This window comes from Tursiops truncatus, chromosome 2, assembly GCF_011762595.2.
Source record: "Tursiops truncatus isolate mTurTru1 chromosome 2, mTurTru1.mat.Y, whole genome shotgun sequence".
NCBI classification, from domain to species: Eukaryota; Metazoa; Chordata; class Mammalia; order Artiodactyla; family Delphinidae; genus Tursiops; species Tursiops truncatus.
In genome coordinates, this window is record NC_047035.1 from 38,709,139 (window position 1) to 38,734,281 (window position 25,143).

At 35.4% G+C, this 25,143-nt stretch overlaps 1 protein-coding gene across 1 annotated transcript in view; it reads left to right on the forward strand.

Annotated features, from left to right (window-relative positions):
* The window catches only part of KCNH5 (potassium voltage-gated channel subfamily H member 5), a 320,302-nt gene that overhangs the window by 238,781 nt on the left and 56,378 nt on the right, over positions 1-25,143 (forward strand). Inside the window, exon 9 of the mRNA XM_019924286.3 lies at positions 13,821-14,073. Coding sequence (XP_019779845.1) covers positions 13,821-14,073 — 253 coding nt within the window. The remainder of the gene's footprint in view (positions 1-13,820; positions 14,074-25,143) is intronic.

The window sequence follows — 25,143 nt, forward strand, 5'->3', positions numbered from 1 at the left end:
TATAAGGAAAGTTTGTTTATTTTTGGTCCTTAAAACATTGAAATGGTTTAGTCACCATGACAACATATATACTATTAAGTAAACAGTGAAAAAACTGGCAGTATTTACTGTTCTGTTTTCAGGTCTTATTAACAGCATTGATACAAACTTAAGATAGTAGACACTACATTTAGTGATAGAAATTTGTTATGATGTACCAGTCATTTAAAAAAAGCTGTTTCAACTACATGAAGTGAAAAAAACATAAATATTGATTAATTATAAATGACCAAGATCTCACTTTGGTTTGGCCTGAGTAGATCAGCTCTCTTTTTCCCAAACATTCCTTAATTATACACTCCTCTGAGCTGCTGCCAATAATGTATTTTCCCTAAAGCTGGCTTCCTTTTTGCAACGTGTTCACTTTTCCTTGTAACTTTGACAGACTAGTGAGTTTGTCTTATTTTCCTGGTGAGATAGGCAAGCAACTTGCATGCAAAAACTGTTTGTAACTATTCATTAATGCCACTTCCTATGTATGTTTTACATAAAAATACACTCTATGCCAGTAGTATGTAATTATTGAATGAAATTAGGTAGTTGTGTCTCCTGCAGTGTTCTGTTCCATACATGGTACAACTTAATTCTGTCCAAATTTGCCTAATGCTAATACTTTTAGTGGTTGGAAAATGGTGATAGTAATGATTTTCCATATAGTGTTTTATCAGAGAAAGGTACTCACCCACACTACATACACAAAAATAACCTGTACAAATCATAGACATAAATATCAGTAAGTTTTTATATATGTATATACCATGTAACTGCTACCTAGATCAAGATAAAAACACTTTTATCACCCCAGAAGGCTCATCCCACGCCATGTCCAGGCAATTACTGTCCCCTCCCTACTCCAAATAAACCACTATTTAAAAAATTGAGATATAATTCACATATCATAAAATTCACCATTTTAAAATGTACAATTCAGTAGTTTTTAGTAGATTCACATGGTTGTGTAACCGTCACCCCTCTCCATAACATTTTCATCACCCCGAAAAGAAACTTTATCCCCATTCGCAGTAACTTATTCTATTATCCCCTCTCCCAAGCCCTTGGAAAGGACTAATCTACTCTCTGTCTCTATAAATTTGCTAATTCTGGACATTTCGTATAAGTGGAATCATATGATGTGTGGTCTTTTGTGACTGGTTTATTTCACTTAGCATGTTTTCAAGATTCATCCATGTTATAGCATGTATCACTACTTCATTTCTTTTTAATGACTGAATAATATTCCCTTGTATGAATTTACCACATTTTGATTATCCATTCATCAGTTGATGGGCATTTGAGTTGTTTCCTGTAACCACTATTTTGATGCTAAACTTCACATAAGTGGAATTATACAGTATATATGTAGTATTCACTTATATGGATATATCAAAATTTCTCTCATCATTCTATGGCTGATGGACACGAGGGTTGCTTCTAAGTTTGGGCTGTTATAAATAAAGATGTTATGAAATTTTTGTACCTGTCTCTTTTTTTTTTTTGTGGTACGTGGGCCTCTCACTGCTGTGGCCTCTCTCGTTGCGGAGCACAGGCTCCAGACGCGCAGGCTCAGCAGCCATGGCTCACGGGCCCAGCCGCTCCGCGGCATGTGGGATCTTCCTGGACCGGGGCATGAACCCACGTCCCCTGCATCGGCAGGTGGACTTTCAACCACTGCACCACCAGGGAAGCCCTGTACCTGTCTTTTCATGAACATATTTACAGACTTCTGTAGTATATATACATAGGAATGAAATTGATGGGTTGTAGTATTGGTAGAAGTTTGGTTTTATTAGAATTTGTCAAAGAGTCTTGGAAGTGGTTGTACTATTTGACATTCCCACTAGAATGGGATAGTCCAGTTAACTATCTGATAACTGATAGTCCAGTTGCTCCACATGTTCTCCAGGACTTAGTATATTGTCAGCCTTTTACATTTAGCCATTGTGGCGTGTGTGTATTGGTATCTAATTGTGGTTTTAATTTGCATTTCCGCATACTTAATGGTTTTGAACACCTTTAAAAGTCATATTATCTGTATAGATAATCTCTTGTAAATTGCCCAACTCTTTTTAAATTTTTTAAAATTAGGTTTTCTGCCTATATCCTATTGATTTGTAGAAGTTTTTCATGTTATCTGAAATATGACTCCTTTGTAAGATACATGTATTACAAATATATTCTTTCAATCTAAGGCTTATATTTCATTTTCTTAACTTTGAAAATTATATTTATTGTACGTGCTTTTAAAAATTAGTTTTAATATAGTCTGTATGTTGTTTCTTATAATTTACTTATGCATGAAATACTGCCATAGAAAATCTAGGGGGAATGGTTGAGCATGTAAATATTCAAGTAACTATACTCTTTTGTCTATTCCAGTTGTCCCAGAGAGCTAAATTCCTGAGACATGTTACGAATAGTGAAGGGTATAATTTACAAGGAAGCTTTGTCTGATATTGCTATCCCATTTCAACTATACAAAATAACATAACAGGCTTTATCCAATAAGAACATATTGATCAGGGTCTAGTCTATAAATGTCGACATATTGGGAGAGTGAGTGGAAGAGCTTGGTGTTCTTTGAAAGATATCTGGTTTTATAGTACATAGACATCTTACACATAAACACTGTTATATATACTGTATCTGTCATCTGTATATGACAGAGTTGTGAAAAAATGTTTCAATATGATCTCAATTGTTCAAACACTGGGATTTTGTTTTATTTTATTTATTCTTCTGCTTAATAATTTCCTAATCTTTTCAAGACAACTTAACTTTCTAGCTGTTATTTTTTGTATGCTTGATTTTATCCATCTGGATACACACATGCACACATATATGGAATTATTTGGAATTAGAAGCAATATAAATAATCAACCCACATATCTTTTGCTTCATTTACTACTCATGACTTCTTTTGACTACCTTTACTTTCTACAGTTTATAGTAAATTACATAAATATATTAAATTACATTAAGTAATTTGAAAGAGACCCGATGCATATCTTTAGGAACTGAATGGTAGGTTGAGACATGAACATTCATAGTCACAATCATTCTGGAAATAATTGTCACTACTGACTTAGTGGTTCCAATTTCTGTATCATTCATTTTCTTTGGATAACACCCGTCTGTTTGAAAGTAACTTTTTTAAAAAATGAAAGTTATATAATTTAAGGTGCATAACATGATGATTTGATTACATATACATAGTGAAATGATTACTGCAGTCAACCTGATTAACATATCCATCTTCTCACATAGTTACTATTTATGTTTGTGTGTGGTTTTAAAAGTAAACTTTAAAAGCTAGAAATTGTCATACTGAGTGAAGTTAAGTCAGACAGAGAAAGACAAATATCATATGATATCACTCATATGTGGCATCTAAAATAAGGGTACAAATTAACTTATCTACAAAGCAGATAGTTACAAATGTAGAAAACAAACTTATGGTTACCGGGGGAAAGGGGGTGTGAGGGATAAATTGGGAGGTTGAGATTGACATACACACACTACTATATATAAAATAGATAACTAATAAGGACCTACAGTATGGCACAGGGAACTCGGCTCAATGCTCTGTAATGACCTATATGGGAGTAGAATCTAAAGAAGAGTGTATATATGTATATGTATAATTGATTCACTTTGCTGTACAGCAGAAACTAATACAGCATTGTAAATCAACTATACTCTATAAATATTCATTTAAATAAATAAATAGATAAATAAAGGGATCAATTGCATATACCCACTCTTTTTTAGATTCTTTTCCCATATAGGTCATATCCATGTGGAAAGAACATATAGAACATATTCGTGTTTTTTCCAGGCATTAATCAACTTTGCCCTTCCAAAGTAACTCATCTGTTGGCTTCAAGAACCGTATATTGATTTTGCCAGTTGCTGTGCTTTATATAAATGGACTTATGTAGAGAATACTCTTTCATGTCAGGCTCTTTTTTAACCAACATTATGTTGTTGAGATTCAGGTATGTTATGTGTAGTTGTTTCTTCTTTCATTCTTGTTGCTGAGTAGCAGTCCATTGTGTGAATATGCCACAATGTATTTATCTATTCTAATGTTTATGGACCTTTGGGTAATTTTCAGTTTGGAGCTATTATGAATAGTGCTGCTACACTTGTTCATATGGTTTTGTCCATATATATAGACATTTCTGTTGAGTGTATACCTACAAGTTGAATTGTCGGATGTTAAGGTATAATATATATATATATATATATATATATATATATATATATATATATATATATACAGCTTCTGTCACCAGGTAATAGAAGTACTAATTCACTTCCACCCACAATATAAGACAAGAACTCATTCTTTTAGAGATGCTGGGAGCATCATTTGTCATAGATGACTTTTAAAAAGATCATGTTCAGATTGTTTCTAGGATGGTTTCCAATCTTCTGCATAATTAATCAAATTACTTTTAAAGTATAATTTTAGCAAATATTTTCACATGTGTAAAAGTGTTCTTATTTAGTCAAATATATGCACATATAAAAATACAGACATGAGATAGAGAATAGAGAACAATAGAAACTCTAAATTTCATCAGAGCCCTACCTTTGGAAAGTTAGTAGCCCCAAACAGCAGCTTTAACAAGTTAAAAAATTGGTAACAACTGCTATTTGTTTCTTTTCACTGCTCACCCTACTAGAAAACCAAGATCATGAAAAACTTGGTAGAATTGGTTTTCTGTGTTTTTTAAACAAAAACCTTAGGTCTCACTTTTGTATATGAAGTCTAGTCACAGGAAATTTATCTGTAAAGTGAAACCTATGTATTTTAATCTATAATCTCTCACTGGTTAGAGCAGTCTTCTGTCGCTAAATATGACCTTTTACTTTTAAAAAATGGAAGTTAATTTACTTTGGTTTTATTTCATTACATGGTTCTGAGTTAATTCTCTAGAGGTTTTGATACCCCCAGAAATTGGCAGACTAACATCCAGACAGCTGCTCTCTCTTGGTCCACATGGCTGCCAGGCTATAGTTAAAAATAATGATAATAAGGTGAGCTTTCTTTTCTTCTTATAAAATGAATGAGAATTGAATTCCTGTAGAGAACACTACTCTACTTGTTGGCAGTCTTGAACTCCTCATTCCCAGGAACGATTGTAAAAATGTTTTATGTGCAAATGTCACTTGCCTGACATTTTCCACTAATTTTCACTAACTTAATACCCACTCAGTTGGATTGGTGAGCAGTGATTAATTAGCAATGCATAACAATTGCATGAAAGGGAGCAGAAATTTTGAAGAATGTCAATGATGACTTCAGTGCCTTTCAAAATGTCATCAATGTATTTATTCCATTGCCCTAAGAAAACTGGATCATCTTCACTAAACAGTTATTACTAAAGATAGCTGATACTGTATTATTCCTGATACAGGATTTTATAGATAAACAGCAAAATATTTTAGAGCCGTAAGAGACCTCAAGAGGGAGCCTTGTTTAGTTCACTACCTTCAGGCACTTAAAATACAATTATTGCCATTTTCACACTAGAAATTTGTTGTAGATTGATTAGAAGTGGTCCATCTGTGGTCACTGAACTAGGGAGTAGTGGTAGGAAACCACCTCCACTAAGACTAAAGTGTTCCAGCCTCTGTCTCATGTCGCTATACAGTTCTTTTGTTTCAGGTGAAATTGCCATTTGTTTCTCTTTCAAATGAAAATGGGAGATTTCAGAGAGAGATTATTAAAATCATGTAAGATACTCTCATATATTACCGGTCAAAGTGTAATTTGGTACAACTTGTTTGGGAAGCAATTTGGCAAGAGCCTTAAAAATGTTTTTATACATTGCTCACTAATTTTACTTCTAAAAACACTGTCCTTAGACAACCAGATATAGGTACAGGGTATTTGTTATGACTTGATTTATGAAAGGTAAAACTGAAAATCTCAATATCCAGTTATAATGCAATGCTTAAGTGAATTGTGTTATAATGATATTAGGGATTATTATGCAATGATTCAAATTTTGTTTTTAAATCAACATTTCATGGCATGGGAAATGATTATAATATGACATTGAGTGATTATAGCATGAAATAAAACTTTAGAGACTCAAGTTTTATGAAAATGCTATATACATATATAAATATGTATAAATAATGAAGACATTTAGTTTTTTGATTTCCCATGTTTTGTATAATGAATGTTAATTACATTTTAAAGTATGTTCAAAGAATGAATAAAAGAGGATAAACCTTCCTTTGACTCTAGTCAAGCATTTCCTTAGAGAATCTTGATTTAACTTCTTGGTTTCTAATTAAAGTATGTAGGCTCACTCTTCTTCTAAGCTTCCTCTAAGCACTAATACCATAATGGATGAAAGTGATGGGGGAAGGAATCTACCTGAGTGACATTTATCAAATATTCTTTCTATGCTAATATCTAGTTCAGATCCTTTCAAGATATACACTACAACTTACATATGAAATAAGATGACTTCCCTTTGGCAAATAGTAATGGATAAATAAATAATTTGTCAGTGAATCCTCATGTCTTTACTGACACATTCTATATGCATTATATTTACTGGAGCTAAAATGAAAGGGTTTAGTTATAAATGGAAACAAATTTGCAAAGAATTTTGTAGTACACTAAGAACAAGAAAACATCAGAAAGTGACAGATGTTATATTTTATTGCTGGTTGAGCTTCACTCAGGAGCATGGCTTAAGGGCTGGAACTCAACAGTTTTGGATTTTGCTAGTAATTTATCGAGAGGCCTTGAGCAAATCACATAACCTTTATGTTATATATATTTGCATTTTCTGTAAAATGGGGCATTGGACTAGGAACAGTAATTTTTCAAGCTTTTCCTGTCTGGAAGCTCCAAGGAGTCAGGCACCATGAGAATTTTAGCTCATGGATCTGGAGGGCCTGTATAGTAGCCAGCATGTAACTAGCATATAACCAGAGCTCAGTAGCTATGAGTTAAATGAATGAGTGTGACCTCTGGAGCCCTGCCTAGGAGTCTGCTTTTCCGTCAGAGTTTCATCCAGCATAATTCTGCTTGTATCTGCTTTACATATTGAGCATAAGGTGAGATTTCATTAAAAAAGTAAAGGATAATTTTATTGCTGTAAATAAAATTTTGAAATCTCTAGGACAAAGTCCTTTCAACTCTGTGATAATTTAATGTTACTACAATGTGCTATTATTTAAAACTACAGATCACAGCACCTTTATTCTCATTTTCCCCTTCTATACAATACCAAGTTCTATGATAGAGCTGTATATAAATTGTATTTATGACACAGTGAGAGTTGGTCTGTTTTTTTTGATGGATGAATCAGAGGTGACTAGACAGAGAAGGAGATGATGGGGTATGCCAGTCAAAAGGAACAGCATGTGTAAAGGCAAACAGCCATGAGCAAGCATGGCAACTTTAGAGAGGTGACAAATATCATGTGACTGGGATGCAGGGTTGAAGGAAGGTAATAAGGGTTGTGGCTGGAGGAGGCTCCCACCATAAAGAGCCTTGTATGCTTGCTTAGAACTTGAGCTTTATCTGGTGGGGAAGCAAGCTTTTAGATTTTTAAGAAAGTGAGATAACATGATTACATTTTATTAAAAGAGTTCTCTATAAGGACCTACCATATAGCACAGAAAACTCTACTGAATACTCTGTCATGGCCTATATGGGAAAAGAATCTAAAAAAAAAAAGAGTCGTATGTATATGTATAACTGATTCACTTTGTTATATACCTGAAATTAACACATTGTAAGTCAACTATACTCCAATAAAATTTTTTTAGAAAAAGGGGTTCTCTAGTCTCAGTGGGTTTTTTTAGGTGTTTTTTTATAATTAATTTTTATTGGAATATAGTTTACTTTACAATGTTGTGTTAGTTTTTGCTGTACAGCAAAGTGAATCAGTTATACATATACATATATCTACTCTTTTTAGATTATTTTCCCATATAGGTCATTACAGAGTACTGAGTAGAGTTCCCTGTGCTATACAGTAGGTTCTTATTAGTTACCTATTTTATATATAGTAGAGTATATATGTCAATCCTAATATCCCAATTTATTCCTCCTTCCCCCCACCTTCCCCCCTTGGTACCATAAGTTTGTTTTCTACATCTGTGACTTGATTTCTGTTTTGTAAATAGGTTCGTTTGTACCATTTTTTTAGATTCCACATATAAGCAATATCATATGATGCTTGTCTTTCTCCGTCTGACTTACTTCACTCAGTATGACAATCTCTAGGTCCATCCATGTTGCTGCAAATGGCATTTTGTTCTTTTTTTTGGCTGAGTAGTATTCCACACACACATCTTCTTTATCCCTTCTTCTGTCAATGGAAGGGAAGAAAAAAGACCTACAAAAACCCAAACAATTAAGAAAATGGCAATAGGAACACTTATATCAATAATTACCTTAAATGTAAATGGATTAAATGCTCCAACCAAAAGACACAGACTGGCTGAGTTGATACAAAAACAAGACCTGTATATATTCTGTCTCCAAGAGACCCACTTCAGACCTAGGGACACATACCGACTGAATGTGAGGGAATGGAAAAAGCTATTCCATGCAAATGGAAATCAGAAGAAAGCTGGAGTAGCAATTCTCATATCAGACAAAATAAACTTTAAAGACTATTACAGGAGACAAAGAAGGACACTACATGATGATCAAGCAATCAATCCAAGAAGAAGACATAACAATTGTAAATATTTATGCACCCAACATAGGAGCACCTCAATATATAAGGCAAATGCTAACAGCCATAAAAGGGGAAATTGACAGTAACACAATAAAGAGTGTGAGACTTTAAAACCCACTTAGACCAATGGGCAGATCATCCAGACAGGAAATTAATAGGGAAGCACAAGCCTTAAATGACACGTTAGACCAGATAGACTTAATTGATATCTATAGGACATTCCATCTAAAAGCAGCAGAATACATTTTCTTCTCAAGTGCACAGGGAGCATTCGCCAGGATAGATCACACCTTGGGCCACAAATCAAGCCTCGGTAAATTTAAGAAAATTGAAATCATATCAAGCATCTTTTCTGACCACAAAACTATGAGATTAGAAATCAGTTACAGGAAGAAAAAAACTGTGAAAAACACAAACACATGGAGGCTGAACAGTATGTTACTAAACAACCAATGGATCACTGAAGAAATCAAAAACGAAATCAAAAAACACCTAGAGACAAGCAACAATGAGAACATGACAATCCAAAACCTGTGGGACGCAGCAAAAGCAGCTCTAAGAGGGAAGTTTATAGCAATACAATCTTACCTCAGGAAACAGGAAAAATCTCAAATAAAGAACTTAACCTTACATCTAAAGCAACTGGGAGAAGAACAACAAACAAAACCTAAATTTAGTAGATGGAAAGAAATAATAAAGATTAGAGCAGAAATAAATGAAATAGAGACAAAGAAAGCAGTAGCAAAGATCAATGAAACTAAAAGCTGGTTCTTTGAGAAAATAAGCAAAATTGATAAACCTTTAGCCATATGCCTCAAGAAAAAAAGGGAGAGGACTCAAATCAGTAAAATCAGAAATGAAAAGGGAGAAGTTACAACTGACACCACAGAAATACAAAGGATTATAAGAGACTACTACAAACAACTATATTCCAATAAAATGGACAACCTAGAGTAAATGCACAAATTCTTAGAAAGGTACAACCTTCCAAGACTGAACCAGGAAGAAAAAGAAAATATGAACAGACCAATCACAAGTACTGAAATCGAAACTGTGATTAAAAATTTCCAACAGGACTTCTTGGTGGCGTAATGGTTGAGAGTCCGCCTGCCGATGCAGGGAACACAGGTTTGTGCCCCGGTCCGGGAAGATCCCACGTGCCGCAGAGCGGCTGGGCCCATGAGCCATGGCCGCTGAGCCTGTGCATCTGGAGCCTGTGCTCCGCAACGGGAGAGGCCATGACAGTGAGAGGCCCCGCGTACCGCAAAAAAAAAAAAAAAAAAAAAAAAAAATCCAACAAACAAAAGTCCAGGACTACATGGCTTCACAGCTAATTCTATCAAACATTTAGAGAAGAGTTAACACCTATCCTTCTGAAACGCTTCCAAAAAATTTCAGAGGAAGGAACACTCCCAAGCTCATTCTATGAAACCAGACAAAGATCTCACAAAAAAAGAAAATTATAGGACAATATCACTGATGAACATAGACACAGAAATTCTCAACAAAATATTAGCAAACCGAATCCAACAACACATTAAAAGGATCATACACCATGATCAAGTGGGATTCATCCCAGGGATGCAAGGATTCTTCAATATACACAAATCAATCAGTGTGATACACTACATTAACAAACTGAAAAATAAAGACCATATGATCATATCAATAGATGCAGAAAAAGCTTTTGACAAAATGCAACACCCATTTATGATAAAAACACTCCAGAAAGTGGGCACAGAGGGAACCTACCTCAATATAATAAAGGTCATATACAACAACCCACAGCAAACATCATTCTCACTGGTGAAAAACTGAAAGCATTTCCTCTAAGATCAGGATCTAGTGTCAGTGTTGAGGTTAGATCTTTGGAGCCTAAGGGGAATCTATTATGATACCTCTTGATCTTGGGTTTAATGAAACTGGCATCATAAATACGCAAAACTTTTTCTTTTTCAGACCATGGCATTCTTCCTTTTTTTCACACTTGGTTTGCAGAATTCTAAAAACGACCCCTTATATACAGCCATAGCTCTTCCAAAGAGAAAACTTATTGTCTTAATTAAGAGTCTACTTTGATTTATTTCTATCCTGACATGAAGAGGGGATAAATAATCAACTTGGGAGTCAAATAAAAGAGGTCACTTTTAACTGAATATGTTCTACTGAAATTCAATTTCATTTGTTTATCACTATGAGCTATCCAATGGGGAATATACCAGCGAGAGGTTGGATATGACATTCAATGCAGAGTACGTTGAAACTGGGACCAATGGACCAGGTGTGAGAGTCATCTTGCATGATAACTTTATTCTATCACTTAAAACTAAATTTTGCCTTGCTTAAGACACTTATTAGGGCTTTCATTTACAGAAAGAATAACACTATACTCATATTTTGATGACAGACACATCGTGATAGAGCACATGCTCTATATACAGATTGGGAAGGAGCTTGCCACTAGGGGTGACTTTGGTCTATTTAACACTTAGTTTTGATTTGTCACTCTATGACGTCTGGACTTTAGTATATACCTTGAATCAAAATAATGAGGCAATGTCTTAAGGAAAGTGAAAAAAAACGGAAAGATGCACTTAAAATGCAATAAAAATCCTCTTTTGATATGCCACTAAACAGAGAATATTGCTAACATTGGAAGATTTCATTTGCAGCATGAATCTTGAAAGAAATAATTAAAAGGGCATCAAATGACTATTACCAAAATGAATCTAAAACAATGAAAATTCTGTAATGGGATAGAAATAGATTGATCCGTTTTCCCATTAAGCTATTCAGTGCAATGTTTATGCGTGTGTGTATGTATTTTAAAATTGCTTTTATGTTTTTTGCTTTCTAGCACCAGTTTCATTTTCAACTTGAGGAAAATATAATATTGACATTAGTTAAAGCTTAAAATGTATTCAGGCTCATGCTGAAATACTTTCTTAATTCTGCTTGGAACCTCATCAAACAGCCAAGAAACAGAATTCAGGCAGGAGTGGAAAATGAAATAAAAAGAGCAAACTGCTTTTTTAGAGAACTAAAAAAACCAGTAAATTTTGTAGGAATACTCGTGTTCAGTAGGGAAAATAAAAACTAGCCTTTCTTTAACTTTTGCCATGTGCAAGACTAAATTGGGTAACTGAAGTTCTTTCATTTAATTCCTACAATGAACCTATGAAATAAACACTATCATCCCATTTCGCAGATGGGGTTTAGAGTCGTTAAATAACTTGCCTTAGGTTACAGAGGCAATAAGTGGTAGATTTGCACCCAGACCCACGTCCTCTTGAGGTTGATCTTTTATGGTACCTCTAAGTCATAAGTAATGACTTCTAGGCAGCATATGCTTCCATGTCACCTTGGCCATGTCATAGCACTTTTCTCACTGTATTATAGTTGTCTCTTTACATGCCTACCTCCCCCTATTTCATGGTTACCTCCCTCAAAGCAAAGAGCATCTTATTTATCTTTCTAGTTCCAGGAATTTAATGCAGTGGCACGCCCCATAGTAGAAGCCCAATAAATGCTTATTGAATGACTAATATTGTCAGAAGTCACTAAAAGTTAATATAGTAAAAAAAGTTATATTATTATGGAAAATAACTGATGTGGAAAGTGCCAATTGCTTCTATATCCCTGTTAGGTGTTCCTTTCCTTAAAGATGAACTCTTTCAGAAAGATAGGTGAGCTGATTGTACTGCATATAGGAATTCAAACGAGTAAGAAAAAAATCCACAAAGATGCTTAAGTGGTGTGAGATAGTATCACAGTACTAGGAGAGGTTAAGGGGAGGGATATTGAAATCATTTAATGAACGGTCTTTACATTTATCATGGGCTCGTCTTCTACACATGGAAGCAACCAGCTTTTCATTTCAAACAGAAATTTCCTTTTCATTGATAGTGAACCCCTAATAAAAGGAAAGTCAGGGGATATTCCAAGCCTTAGGTAATTTTTTAAAGCTTAAAATGCAGTTAGTACAGGGAAGAAAACCATTTTATATGAAAACATTATTCAATATAACTTAGTGAGGAAAAATCAACTTAGACTTCAGCTTGAGGGATTCTAATTCTATCAAAGAAAAACATTTCTGATTATAAGGAATAGTTTACCAAGGGAGTTTGGAGAGGATTCTATGTGAATTTGCACATGCATCTTTAAATTGGGCAGTCCTGACTTCTATAATCATATCTTGCTTGATGATGCTCTGATGGTAATGTGAGGATAATGTCCATTTTAATCTGGGTCTTTAATTGCCCTGTCTGAAAGCTACAGGGAATAAAAGTTCTGTACCCCTATCTCTCTAAGCATGTTTCTGCCATTTGTTCCCTCTTCTAAAGGATACTTAGAGCTTATTCTGATGTTGCTTTCAGCAGTCTTTAGGAGTCAAAGACCCGAATGAGCAAGGGCTGCCATGCAACATGATGTGCCCACCTTGCCGTCATTGACATTGCCAGTTGCCTAAGCCCTACAGAAGGCTGGTGAATATTCTTTCCACTCCCTGAGCATGAATTCATTAGTAAAATGAAAATACGTATTTCAGAGTGAAGAAAACACATTGAGAGTGGAGTTATATCAGCCATGTCAAATTGCATGTCATGTTGCAAGGGTGCTTTTGTTGTCTTATAACTGGTTAATACGAATCCATCTCCAATGTGTAGTAAAAATTCATTATCCTGAATTTTGATTTAGTTATGAAAAACTTCTAAAACAGCAACGAGACTAAAATGAATGTTAATGACCTATCTTAGTTGGCATTTTGATGACATTATATTAAATATTTTTCTGAGACACTTCCTGGCCATTTTAAGACTCTGTTGTCTCTATGGTGAGATCCATACCCCCTCAGAGCTTTAGTACATGGTGCTGTATTGTAATAGCCCCTATGCTCATCAGCCCATGGATTTTTATATCTTTCAGAGCAGAGCTGTGTCTTGTTACCGTTTCCCTCAATACACTGTTTTGCAGACTGTGTCATAGTCAATAAGTATGTTAGATTTCTGAAATAGTCCCTCTCTATTTTCTTCTCACTTATGCATCTCTCACTTTCTTCAGGTCCTCTCCATCTGTCCCAAGGACATGAGAGCTGATATCTGTGTTCATCTAAACCGGAAGGTTTTTAATGAGCATCCTGCTTTTCGATTGGCCAGCGACGGGTGTCTGCGCGCCTTGGCTGTAGAGTTTCAAACTATTCACTGTGCTCCTGGGGACCTCATTTACCATGCTGGAGAAAGTGTGGATGCCCTCTGCTTTGTGGTGTCAGGATCCTTGGAAGTCATCCAGGATGATGAGGTGGTGGCTATTTTAGGTACTGTGAACTTTCCTAACGTAGTAGCAAACGTGTAACCGTTTTAGAGATTTTACTTCTCAGGTTTCTAAAGAGAAATTTCCTTTGCTTGGTGGCTTTGGAAATGGGGTCACTAATGAGATGATGAATCTCAGTGAAAACTAGTAATTCCGTTTCAGCAGAGAACATCAGTATTGGTCATAGCTTAATGGGCTGCATGAGGGTTTGATCAAACTTTCTTTGGCAACATAGAACAGTGCCTTTTAGACTGGAGGTGATCGCAGCCTAAGGTGGCTGCATCTCCATGTTGGTAAGTGTGCAAATGGCTTGTGAAATGATTGTCAGTGTAGTAACCTGAGTGTTAGTCTCAGAGGGACAATAGAACCCGTGTAGTTTGACATTTCCTTTTAGAGATGTATAAATTGAGGCCCAGAAAACTTTAGTGACTGGCCCAGCTAGTTAGTAAATGAGTTAGGACTTGAGTACAGATCATCTTACTCTAAACCTCTGCGCTACCTCACAGTGGACCTAAGTAGTGAGCTGAAAGTGATGAGGAGGTACATGAATTTGACCCATTATGTTGGAATAATCACAATGCAAGTAAACTTAGGTTTTTAAAGCTGGTTTTGTCCATCTACATTTATGAATCAGTGAAGTTATTCAGCTAATAATAAATTTGTTCTAAAATTCAGAGACCTGGTAGATAGTTGCACTGATGACAAAAGGCAGTGACAGAACATGTGAGTGACAAAATTTTTAAAAATTACATGTTTGGGGACAGTGTAACCCATTTTACATTTTATCTTGGTAAAAAAATTGCTAAACGATATTTTAGGTCATTTTCTGCTCAAATATCTGCAGCATGAAGTCCACATAGATTAAAAAAGGAAGCAATAAAAAGGTCAGAGGAGAATCATTTCTTGTGTTTTTTCAAGTAAAATGAGTTAGAATTGCAGGATGTCAACTCCCTTTTGATCACATTTTTCATGGCTTGTATCTCATGAAAAATGAGCTCAATTTTAAACTATTGGATTTTTTAGCTACTGAGGTCAACCTACCATAGCTTAAATGCCACTTATTCTTGTAAGTAAAGACTGACTGATGTATTTTAGAAACTGCAAAAGCAAAATCCAGCCCCAAAATAAAGGACTGATTTCAAAAAACACAATTACTTGAAAAAGACAGAATTGAGAATTGAGAAACAATGACTCTTCACAGGAAAATAAAGTAAAATTTTTATTGTTCAGTAAAATTTGTACGGGTTACAGAAAATGATTCAGTGTTGCAAATGACCGAACACTATTGTTTGTAACCCTTTTCTTAACTGTTGAGAAATAATATTATATTTATGCATAAATTTCTTTTAGGAACTTTTTATTTTTGATTTTTTTTTTGCAAGAAAAATGCATACAGTACTTAGAGTCAGCACTCTGGGTGTGTCTAATGCTGCTTAGTGCTGGTTCTGCTTTGTTTCTTGGAGTATAAAGGAGTTATGTAATCCTTCATTAAAAACTGTACATTTTGCCAGAACAATCCTTTGTGGTAAAATGGAGTATATACACACTACAACCGTTCTTGTTTGCTTAAAGAAGAGGATAAAACACAAGCCCAAAACAGGTGTATTTTTTCCTGCATGTTCATGTCAATGGTGGGTGGGAGAACAGACATAAAATATATTACACTAAAGTGAGTACCGTCATGATAAATTACCTTGGCTGTGCACTCATTGTCATTTGCTTCGCCCCATTTTCTTCATTATAGCTTTACCTTGGTAGATTCTTTTCTAAAAAGATGGATGGAGAAAGCCCTGAGTGTAGTACCTTTGGGCTGGATCTGCTAAGCTGGAATCATTTGCTCAGTGAGACAGACAAAATGCATTTTCTTTTCATTTTAAAATAAAATGGTAGCTGGTTTTGCCCAATGACACAGTAAAAATGAACACAGGGCCCCTGGGTATTGGCCCAGTCTCATCATATATCTGTCATATTTTATTTCTTTGAATGCATGCTTTTTGTTTATCCTCCTCAAAAATCTTGAGATTTCAGAGACTTTTCATCTCTTGGTTTAAGGAGTCAAATTACATATATACATCTCTGGCAATCTTTCTTTATCGTGTGGGCCTCTAACAAAGATTAGTTCAGCCAAAAGGCAGTCAGAAGGTTTTCATTTAAAAAAAAAAGTTTTGATCTGTAAGCGATCTCCCAAAGAGGAGGTAAGTGGGTGGTGGTGAGGCATGGGCTCAAAGGGTCACATAGGTGCCATGGTGCTGGGCAAAGACACGGTCCTCATGGAGTCTGTGATTTGGGTCATTGGTGACGAGATAGTCATGGAGACAAGCTTTGGAAACTCTGCCTTGGTGTTGCACCTTCTGCTAATCTGGCTTTATAGGAAGGCAATCTGAGGAGACTGTGGACTAGAAGTATGGACTCATGGTAACTTTCTGCAGGAGATGGAGTGTGATGTCATACACGAGAGACGACTGCACCACACGCAGTGGTGTGTCTGCCATGGTCTAGATACACCCTTGTGCTCATATGGTTTACAGGTTCCACCCATGAGGCAGCTGAAGTCTGGTGCCTGCTGCCACCTGTGCTTCACCTGAGGGGCATGGAACCTGCCAGAAGGGCCTTCCTTAACGAACCAGCTTCTTGACTTGTAGATCAGTCATCACACCAGCTCTGTTGTGTGACTTCTCAGTGTGGTTTCCATTGGGGACGCATGTTTTCAGATTTTTCTAAATCAAAAATACTTTCTTTTACAATTAAAAAGGTTTTTTGTTTTTTTGTTTAACACTTAAGATGCTTTAGGAAAGGGAGAGGGGAAAATAGTAACTCATCAGCATCACTTCTGACACTTTGTGACTGTTCATTCTTTTTCTACTATTTTTTCTTCTTACCTTCTCATTTTTTGCTAGCCTAATTACAAACTTAATGAAAAGTTGCAAAAATTATCAGCATGTGAAGTTTGACATATAGCCTTAGGTTTTCTACCTTACTGAGTAAGTTGATTAGGTCTTCAATATCTTTACTTTTTTTTTTTTCCTTTTGATCTGTTTTTGGACTGAGAGTGGCATGGTAAAGTATTTTATTATTAAGGTGTTTTGTCTATGTCTCTTTGTATCTCCTGTAGTTTGTGCCTTATAGCAGTTGTTGCTGTGTTATTTGGTGTATAAATATTCATAACTATTATATCTTCATTTTGAATTGTGTCTTTTAGCATTGAAATGTGTCCTTTTTCATCATGACCCTTATAAGGGTCAGACAGAAACAGCATCCTCTCCCCCATCTCAGTATACCTCAAAAAAATGAGAATTTGTTTTAAATTGGTCTGATAAATAGGCCTTGCTCTCTCTTACACTGATTTATTTGCCAGTTGAAAGGTAGAAAACTGAAGTCGTTTTAAAATTAATTAAAAATCTCTAAATCCAAAAACCAGGTGCAGTGCATTCTTTTGGATCCTTGCCTCTGAATGGTCTCTTGGTAGGTACCTAATTCTTTAGTGTGTCAGAAGTGTTAAGGTGTTTAATGAATAAGTTCTGAAGCAGAACTAATTAATGGAAAGATAAAAAATGTAGTCAATAAATACCTTTTTTAACACTGAGAGGTGGCTTCAAGTTGTTTTCTAAATAGGGCATAGGAAGATAATTGCAGTTCATGTCTTTTTCTAATGTGAAGTTCTTTCAGTTCTTACACCTCCACCTTTTTTTTCTTTTGACCTTCCCACTTTTTATGAAACACAGAGAATTCCAAACTAAGTTCATGATGCATACATACTATTTTATATGCTTTAATATCATCTTGCCTTTTAGTTTTTACCCTATAATTACTTAATGTGAACAGAGTTATTGGTATGCCTGAAAGAGCCAGGTTACTTTTAGGTGTCTTGACAAAGTATATTGTACCTTATAGAGACTCTAAAAATGGCATTTCCCCACTAACTTTAGACCCAACTCCTAAGATATTTGTTTTGCTGCATTCACATTTTGTCTTTTCTGTGTTCAGAATATACACTTTACTTAAGAGAATAAAATATAAACAGAATAAAATGCTTTCTCTTCTGTGATTATTAGAATCATATAGTTGGAATTATTAATATAACACAAGCTGTATCTAAGTCTTTTAATTGTAACTTTAAATTCCCAAGAGAACTATGATTGTTTATGTAGAGTTTGGATGGAAGGGTTAGATGGTCCTATCAAGCTGGGGGAAGAGGGCATAAGTGAGGAAGGGAAAGATGGAATTAAATGAACTTAATATAAAAAGGGTAATTTCTAGAACCTGGGTTAAGATTCCATTTTAATTAAGATCAGTTATTTAGAATCAGTTCATCTCTTATAAACATTTGTGCATTATCAAAGAAAACATAAATTATACTTATCAAAATTCAAAATCTTCTTATTTTTATTCCAAAAAGAAAAAATCTGAGATGTGAAAGAATAATATTCTGCTGTTTTGAGAATTTGTGAAAATGTGACTTTTGTGTTGTGGTTAAGATTTCTTCCCATATACTTGTTATTAACAGTCAAGTGCTTCACACTTTAAAGTCTTAAAAGGGCTATCCCCAAGCCCCAGAAAATTATTTTCTTTTGCATCCACATTTCTGTGTTTTGAGATGCTGTACTATGAACCAGGTAGATTTGCTTTACATATTATGATGATGATGAACTTAGTTAATTTAGACATTTTTATAATAGGCAAACCAGTTATTTGCTTTAAAAAATTGCATGCTTATCTTGTTTTAAACTTTCTAAGTAGTGATTAAAACATTTATCTATGGTTTAAATTATGCACTTCAGAGTTCCTCAGCATGTAGATTTTTGGATAAAATATAGTCTTTACAATCTGGTAGTTTAGACTTAGCTTCAAACCCTCTCTCTACTATCCATTAAAACCAGGTCTTAGGCTTCCCTGGTGGCGCAGTGGTTGAGAGTCTGCCTGCCGATGCAGGGGACACGGGTTCGTGCCCTGGTCCGGGAAGACCCCACATGCCGCGGAGTGGCTGGGCCCGTGAGCCATGGCCACTGAGCCTGCGCGTCCTGAGCCTGTGCTCCGCAACGGGAGAGGCCACAACAGTGAGGCCCGCGTACCGCAAAAAAAAAAAAAAAACAAAAAAAACCCACCAAGTCTTGTTCATTCTATCTCCTTGGTGTCTCTTTAACCTATCCTTAATGTCCCTTCCCATGACCACTGCTCTTAAAATTTTGGTTCTGGGTTGTGGCTGCCATCTGAAAAGTCTATCTACTCTCAGTCTGTTATCAACTTCAACCTCCAAATCTATACTATACTACCACCCCAATAATTTTTCTAAAATATAAAATATCTTGTTAGTCTCCTTGTTAGGATTGTCGTTTTAGCACTTTGGGGATAAAATGTTAGCTCTTAGTATGGCCTATGAAGCCATTTAGGTCTTGGTCTTTGCCCTCCTTTCCAGCCTGATTTGTGCCATTCCCTAGTTCTACTCTATTTTCACTGTATTGAATTGCAGGAAGTTTCCTAAGCACCAAGTTCTCATACTGGCAAGCTATTGCAAATACTGCTTCCTTTGTTTAGAACATTTTTTCTCCTCTTTTTAATTGTCTCTTGCTTCTTCATCTTCTTTTACTCTTTCCCTTCTTGCCCTAGTCTGGATCAGACGCCTCTGTTCTGGGCTTCTACTTCATGCCTACACAGGATTCTTAGTCTATCCTTTACTTGTTTATACTCCTACTGCGTTGTGAGTACTTGAAATATCTTGCTTATTTTTGTCTCTCTGTCATCTGTGATAGGACCTCTTAAATAGGTTCTCAGTAAAAGTTCAGTGAGCCAAATTAGCCAGCACTTTGTTTTGCCATTAAGCAGTTTTTATAATTGTTTTAGTTCTGGGTACCTACAAAAAATGTGCTGTATTCTGTTGCCATTTTCTTTATGTTTTCTCTTGAGATACTGACTACCCTCTGTTTCTCTCTCATCTATATGATTTTAGTAAAATGCATTTCCCTAAGACTCTTGCTTTAGCATAGCTCTAGTATGGACTGAGAAAGTATTTTCCTACTGTTAGTTAGGAAGTTTGAACAAGGAGAATAAGAAGAGATAAATGTTAAATATCTCAGACCACTAACAACTCTTTAACAAAACAGTCCTTCCTTGTTCTCCATCAGGAACTCCCAGTAGCAAGAAAGAATCTAACTTGTACTCTGGTCATTGACCATGGTAGAAAAACTTTATATCTGTGGAAGGGGATTTGGCTTTAATTCCTAAAAGTGACATTACTTTTGACATCAACTGGAATGAATAGGTCTACAAATTAGAATTGATTTTACTAGAAAATTAACATTCAAGAGTTAAAAGGGGCTTATGGAAAGAAAAATCATAGGTGTAGTTAGTAACTGAGCTTGCCTATACTTAAGTAAGATTTAAACTCTATAGTAATGTTTTGATTTTAAGATTCCCTATCAAAATATTTAAAGTATATTTTTGAGAAATGAAATCCAGACCCTTTTGAAAGTCTGATTTAAATACCAATAGTTGTTAAATACTCATTATCTTATAAGCATTATTACATCGAATTCTCTAATTTACTCTGTGAAAAAAGTACTTGCTGTAGTCATCTTACAGATGAAAAAACCAAGGCTCTGCAGTATCAGGTGATTCGCCCTAGGTCACAGCTAGAAAATAAGTGGTGGGTATAGGATTTGAACCCAGACTTATCTGACTCAATGTCCATTCTCTTAACCATCACATTACAAATGTGATGCTTTCTTTAACAGGAAGTTTAAAATTATACAACTAGTTGGTTTAATCTTGACAGAAAATGGAGGGCCTATGTTAACTTTACCCATTTGTTTCCTTTTATTAAAAACAATTTTTTTTCTAACAACACTAAGTACCACACCAGTGTATGTTACAAAAAACCAAACATGACCCAAGTATAAGATGGTTAATCAGCTACTAAATATCTACAAATATGGTCCTCCTCCAAGTGACTAGTTTACACCAGGCAGGTGTTTAGGACTGGGGAGAACTGGCTCAGAGTGTGAATCTCATGAGCCCTCAGAACACAAGATGAGGATCTTAAGTTCTGCTTATGGGTCTTTCATCTGGGTATTGGAAGAGTTCAGGGTCCATCTAGTTGGTAGGTATTAAAGTGGAAATGAAGCTTTTAAGAATGCTCCAGGATTGCAAGAATGGCCACGAATCTTTGCAGTTCCTTCCATGAAGAGGTGGAGTCTGTTTCTCCACTCATTGAGTTTGTACTGGCCTTGTGACTTGTCTCAGTTCTTAGGCTGAATCCTCTGCTCTTCCCTTAAATGCTGACAGTCTCTGGACAGAGTAGGGATGCTTGGCCTGCTTTTCTCATTGCTCTTTTTTTCCCCCTGGGGTCATGGCATCCACGTACAGAAAGCTTCATCCTCATTTTTCCAGATTTCTTATATCTACCTACATATCAGTGTCTTGCTCCCGCTCTCCTTCTCTACCCTGCCTTCCCCTAGTCAAGCCCATTATTTCATATTTTCTCAAAAAGTATATCAAGGATTCTTTTGTCTTTAAGGAATTGAAAACTTAACTAATTACAGGTTTAATAAGTTGGTTTCGTTTTGTCACTAAGAAGATCAAAGCTGGTCAGTTGTAGGTGTTGGTTTACTTACTTGGTGAATGCCATTGAGAATTCAGTCTTCCTTTTGGTGTGCGGAGGGGGAGGTGTTATTGGTGAGTACATGCACATCAAAATTACTTGAATTTTTAAATTTGCAAACTAAAAAACAGATTCAGAAAAATCCCAATATAAACATATAACCTAATGAAACTTTATAAGCAAAGATCCTGTAACCATTTCACAAGTTAAGAAACAGAACTTTTACAACCCCTGCCCCCCTGGAGAAGTCCCACTGTGTGACCCATCCTAAACACCAAGTTTAATTTGCTTATTTCTAAATTTGATCTATCTTTTAAATATTTTTAAATCTACAGCTCCCCCCCATCCCTTTCTTTTCTTTATAATTCTTTGCTGTAGAGCCTGGGCCTTTTGTCCTGCAGCGTTCCCACAGTGTGGATTCTGCTGATTGCATGCTCACTGTAGTTCAACATGTTCCTCCATCCTCTATTTCCTGTCAGTTAGCAGCTGGATCCAGAGGCTTGATCAGACTCAGGTTCAATCCCTTTGCAAGACTCTAGGTGGGTGTGTTCTTTCATCAGATGACGTGTGATTATCTAGTTGCATTTTTTGATGGTGTTAACAACTGTTGATACTCATTGCCTAGATCCATTAATTCACTGGGAGTTGCAAAATGAAGATGTTCTAATTTTATATTTTTGTTTGTTAGTTGGAATGCTTTTATAGAGAGAGACTTCCTCTCAACTACTATTTGGTTATTCAGTATGAAGTTCACATAGGAATGGCCACATATGTGCTTGATACTTCTCCATTATCTACCAACTTTTAAGATAACTAATTGGTTTCTTATCCTCTGAGGGTACCTAGATAGTTTCTTAAAAATATCCTTATGTACTAATGAATTTAAACAAATGGTGAATTTCAGTGCTTTGCAGTTTTGACCATTATTGAAGTGCAAATTGTCCTATCTTTGGCAAGTAAGAGCCTCTTCAAGTTGGCTCCTGTGTCTTTTTGATACAACAGTCTTTCTTTGCTATGTAATATGACCAGATCCTCATCTTGTATAATTCTGCCCCACACCTGGAATCAGCCATTAGTCATTTCTCCAAGAAGCTTGAATTTGTTTTTGTGAAAAATATTTCACAATCTTGGTCCTACAGATATTCACTGCTACTGAGTTGGTCATTGTCTCTTGGTCCATTTAATAAATAAAATGAGGAGAAAAATATTTGTGTGTGTGTGTGTGTGTAGTATGTATGTATATATATATGTATATATGCACACACATATATAAATAAAATTTCTCATGAGTTCATACAATATATTTAACTAAAACTGAGTACAATAGGGCTTTATCTATCAATGTCTATATTGCATCTTCAACTACCTTCTTCCATATTGAGAATGCTGGGGATGATAGAATTAAAATATTGCATAATTGCTCAATTGCGTTATGCCACATTACAAATATAACAACCTCAGAATAACAGTACTAATGCCATCACCACGAATATGATTACTGAAAATACATAAAAAGATTTTTGCATATGCTTGTCCCATTCTCCCCCATCCATCATTATTTTTAGTAGTTGTACTATATATTGTTAAAGCATATAACCATTGCATACTGTACCCTCTCCCTTTTAACCTTCATTTAGTCTTAATTCTACAAGTAACTGTATAGTTAGTGCTGCCACTAGTCTTTATGTCAGTGGCTCTCTAAGTATTTTGGTTGTATGAAGATTATTCACTAATAGTAGGAAAAATCCATGGGAGCAAAATTCCCTGAGTTCTTTTATATTGGTGATATAGTTTGTATCCTTTATTCTTGAAAATCAGTTTTGCTGGATATGAAATTCTTGGTTCACATTTCTTCCTAGAGTATTTTAAATGTTACTCCTTCCACCTCACTCAGATCAATAGGCAAATCATGGAGCTTTTGTTTTCTGCCATCAGAAAACATGATGTAATGGTACTTCCTTTGCCACTCTTCACACTGTCATTAGTTCTGCTATTAAAGCATTGGATAGGCCATGACTGTCTTTACTTGAAACACTTTTAGTCGTTCGTCTTTGAACTAGGATGAAGCAGACTGTTGCATTGCATTAAATGTTCTCCCTCTTGGGTGCTGTGTTTTCCCTCTAGACTTGGGCTTCTCTCTGTGTCCCATAGGTTTCCAGTATTGGGCTAATACTGCTCATCATCCCCTGGGCAGATCGTGCGCATGCTGCTCTTTCACAAAAAGTACTGCTCTTCTCTTGAAGGCTCCACTGCGATTAAACCCAAACACTACTTTACTTGTGAGGTCTTAACTAAATACCCTCAAATTCAAAACAAATGTTTTTTCTTGTGTGCATTCCCTATCCTCATCCTATAGTACTTATTTTATTTTTTCCTATTTTATCATTTTTTGGACATGTCTCTCTTATTATACATTAAAAATTCTTGAGAACAGGATTTCTATTTCCTGCATGTCTCTATCCCTCCACAGCATAAAGCACGTGTTCTAGCTGAAGGGTAGTATTAGAGCTAGGGTTAGGATGCTAGATGTATTCATTGAATGGGGTGAAGAGGACAGCCATCATTTCTACAATTTGATAGGTGTGAAGTGTGCAAGACTTAGTTATAATATGAACATTATAATAGGCTTCAACTCTAAATGCTTTCTTAGAAAAAGAAAACAGAAGAACTTCAAGATATAACTGCTTTTTAGTTTAGTCTTTTTCTTGGACTTGTTTTTTATAATATGCTACTAACTTTCTTGATTTGGACACATGTTTGGGTTTCTGTATGTAACCAATTTGTTCTCAACACTAATAGTGCCGAATTCAGGATTACCAGCTTGCTAATTACCATATCTTCTACCTCCTCAAAGGCACCTACCATCATCCCTTACTTATCTATCAGGATACTCTCTATTTTTTTACATCTCCTTTTTTTTTTTATAGATCTTTATTGGAGTATAATTGCTTCACAATACTGTGTTAGTTTCTGTTGTACAACAAAATGAATCAGCCGTACATATATCTCCATATCCCCTCCCTCTTGAGCCTCCCTTCCACCCTCCCTATCCCACTTAGTAACAGCTATGTGGCTCATTCTTTGTGTGTGTAAATAAAAATTCATAAGCTAAATCAGTGATTTTTTTGTAGATAAGAATTATTGGCTTCTCTACAAGTGTCAAGGTGTATCCATTATAATTTTTCAACAGAACGACTTTGGACATCAATCACTGAAGATTGGCAGGCACCAATTCTAAATATTTTAAAGATTTTATTCCTACACACCAATATAATTTCTAAAGTTTAATGCTCTTCACCTTCTTTCTGTTCTTGTCCTTCAAAATATTACTTTATGGCATTTGCTGTCCGTAAATAGTCCAAGTCAATTTAAAATCACATAATTTAAAAACTCTTAGTGTTGTTCATTTGTAAATGAATATTTTTGTTCACATGTATTCATAATAAAGTTTATGAGCCGACTACAACAATCAGTTATAGT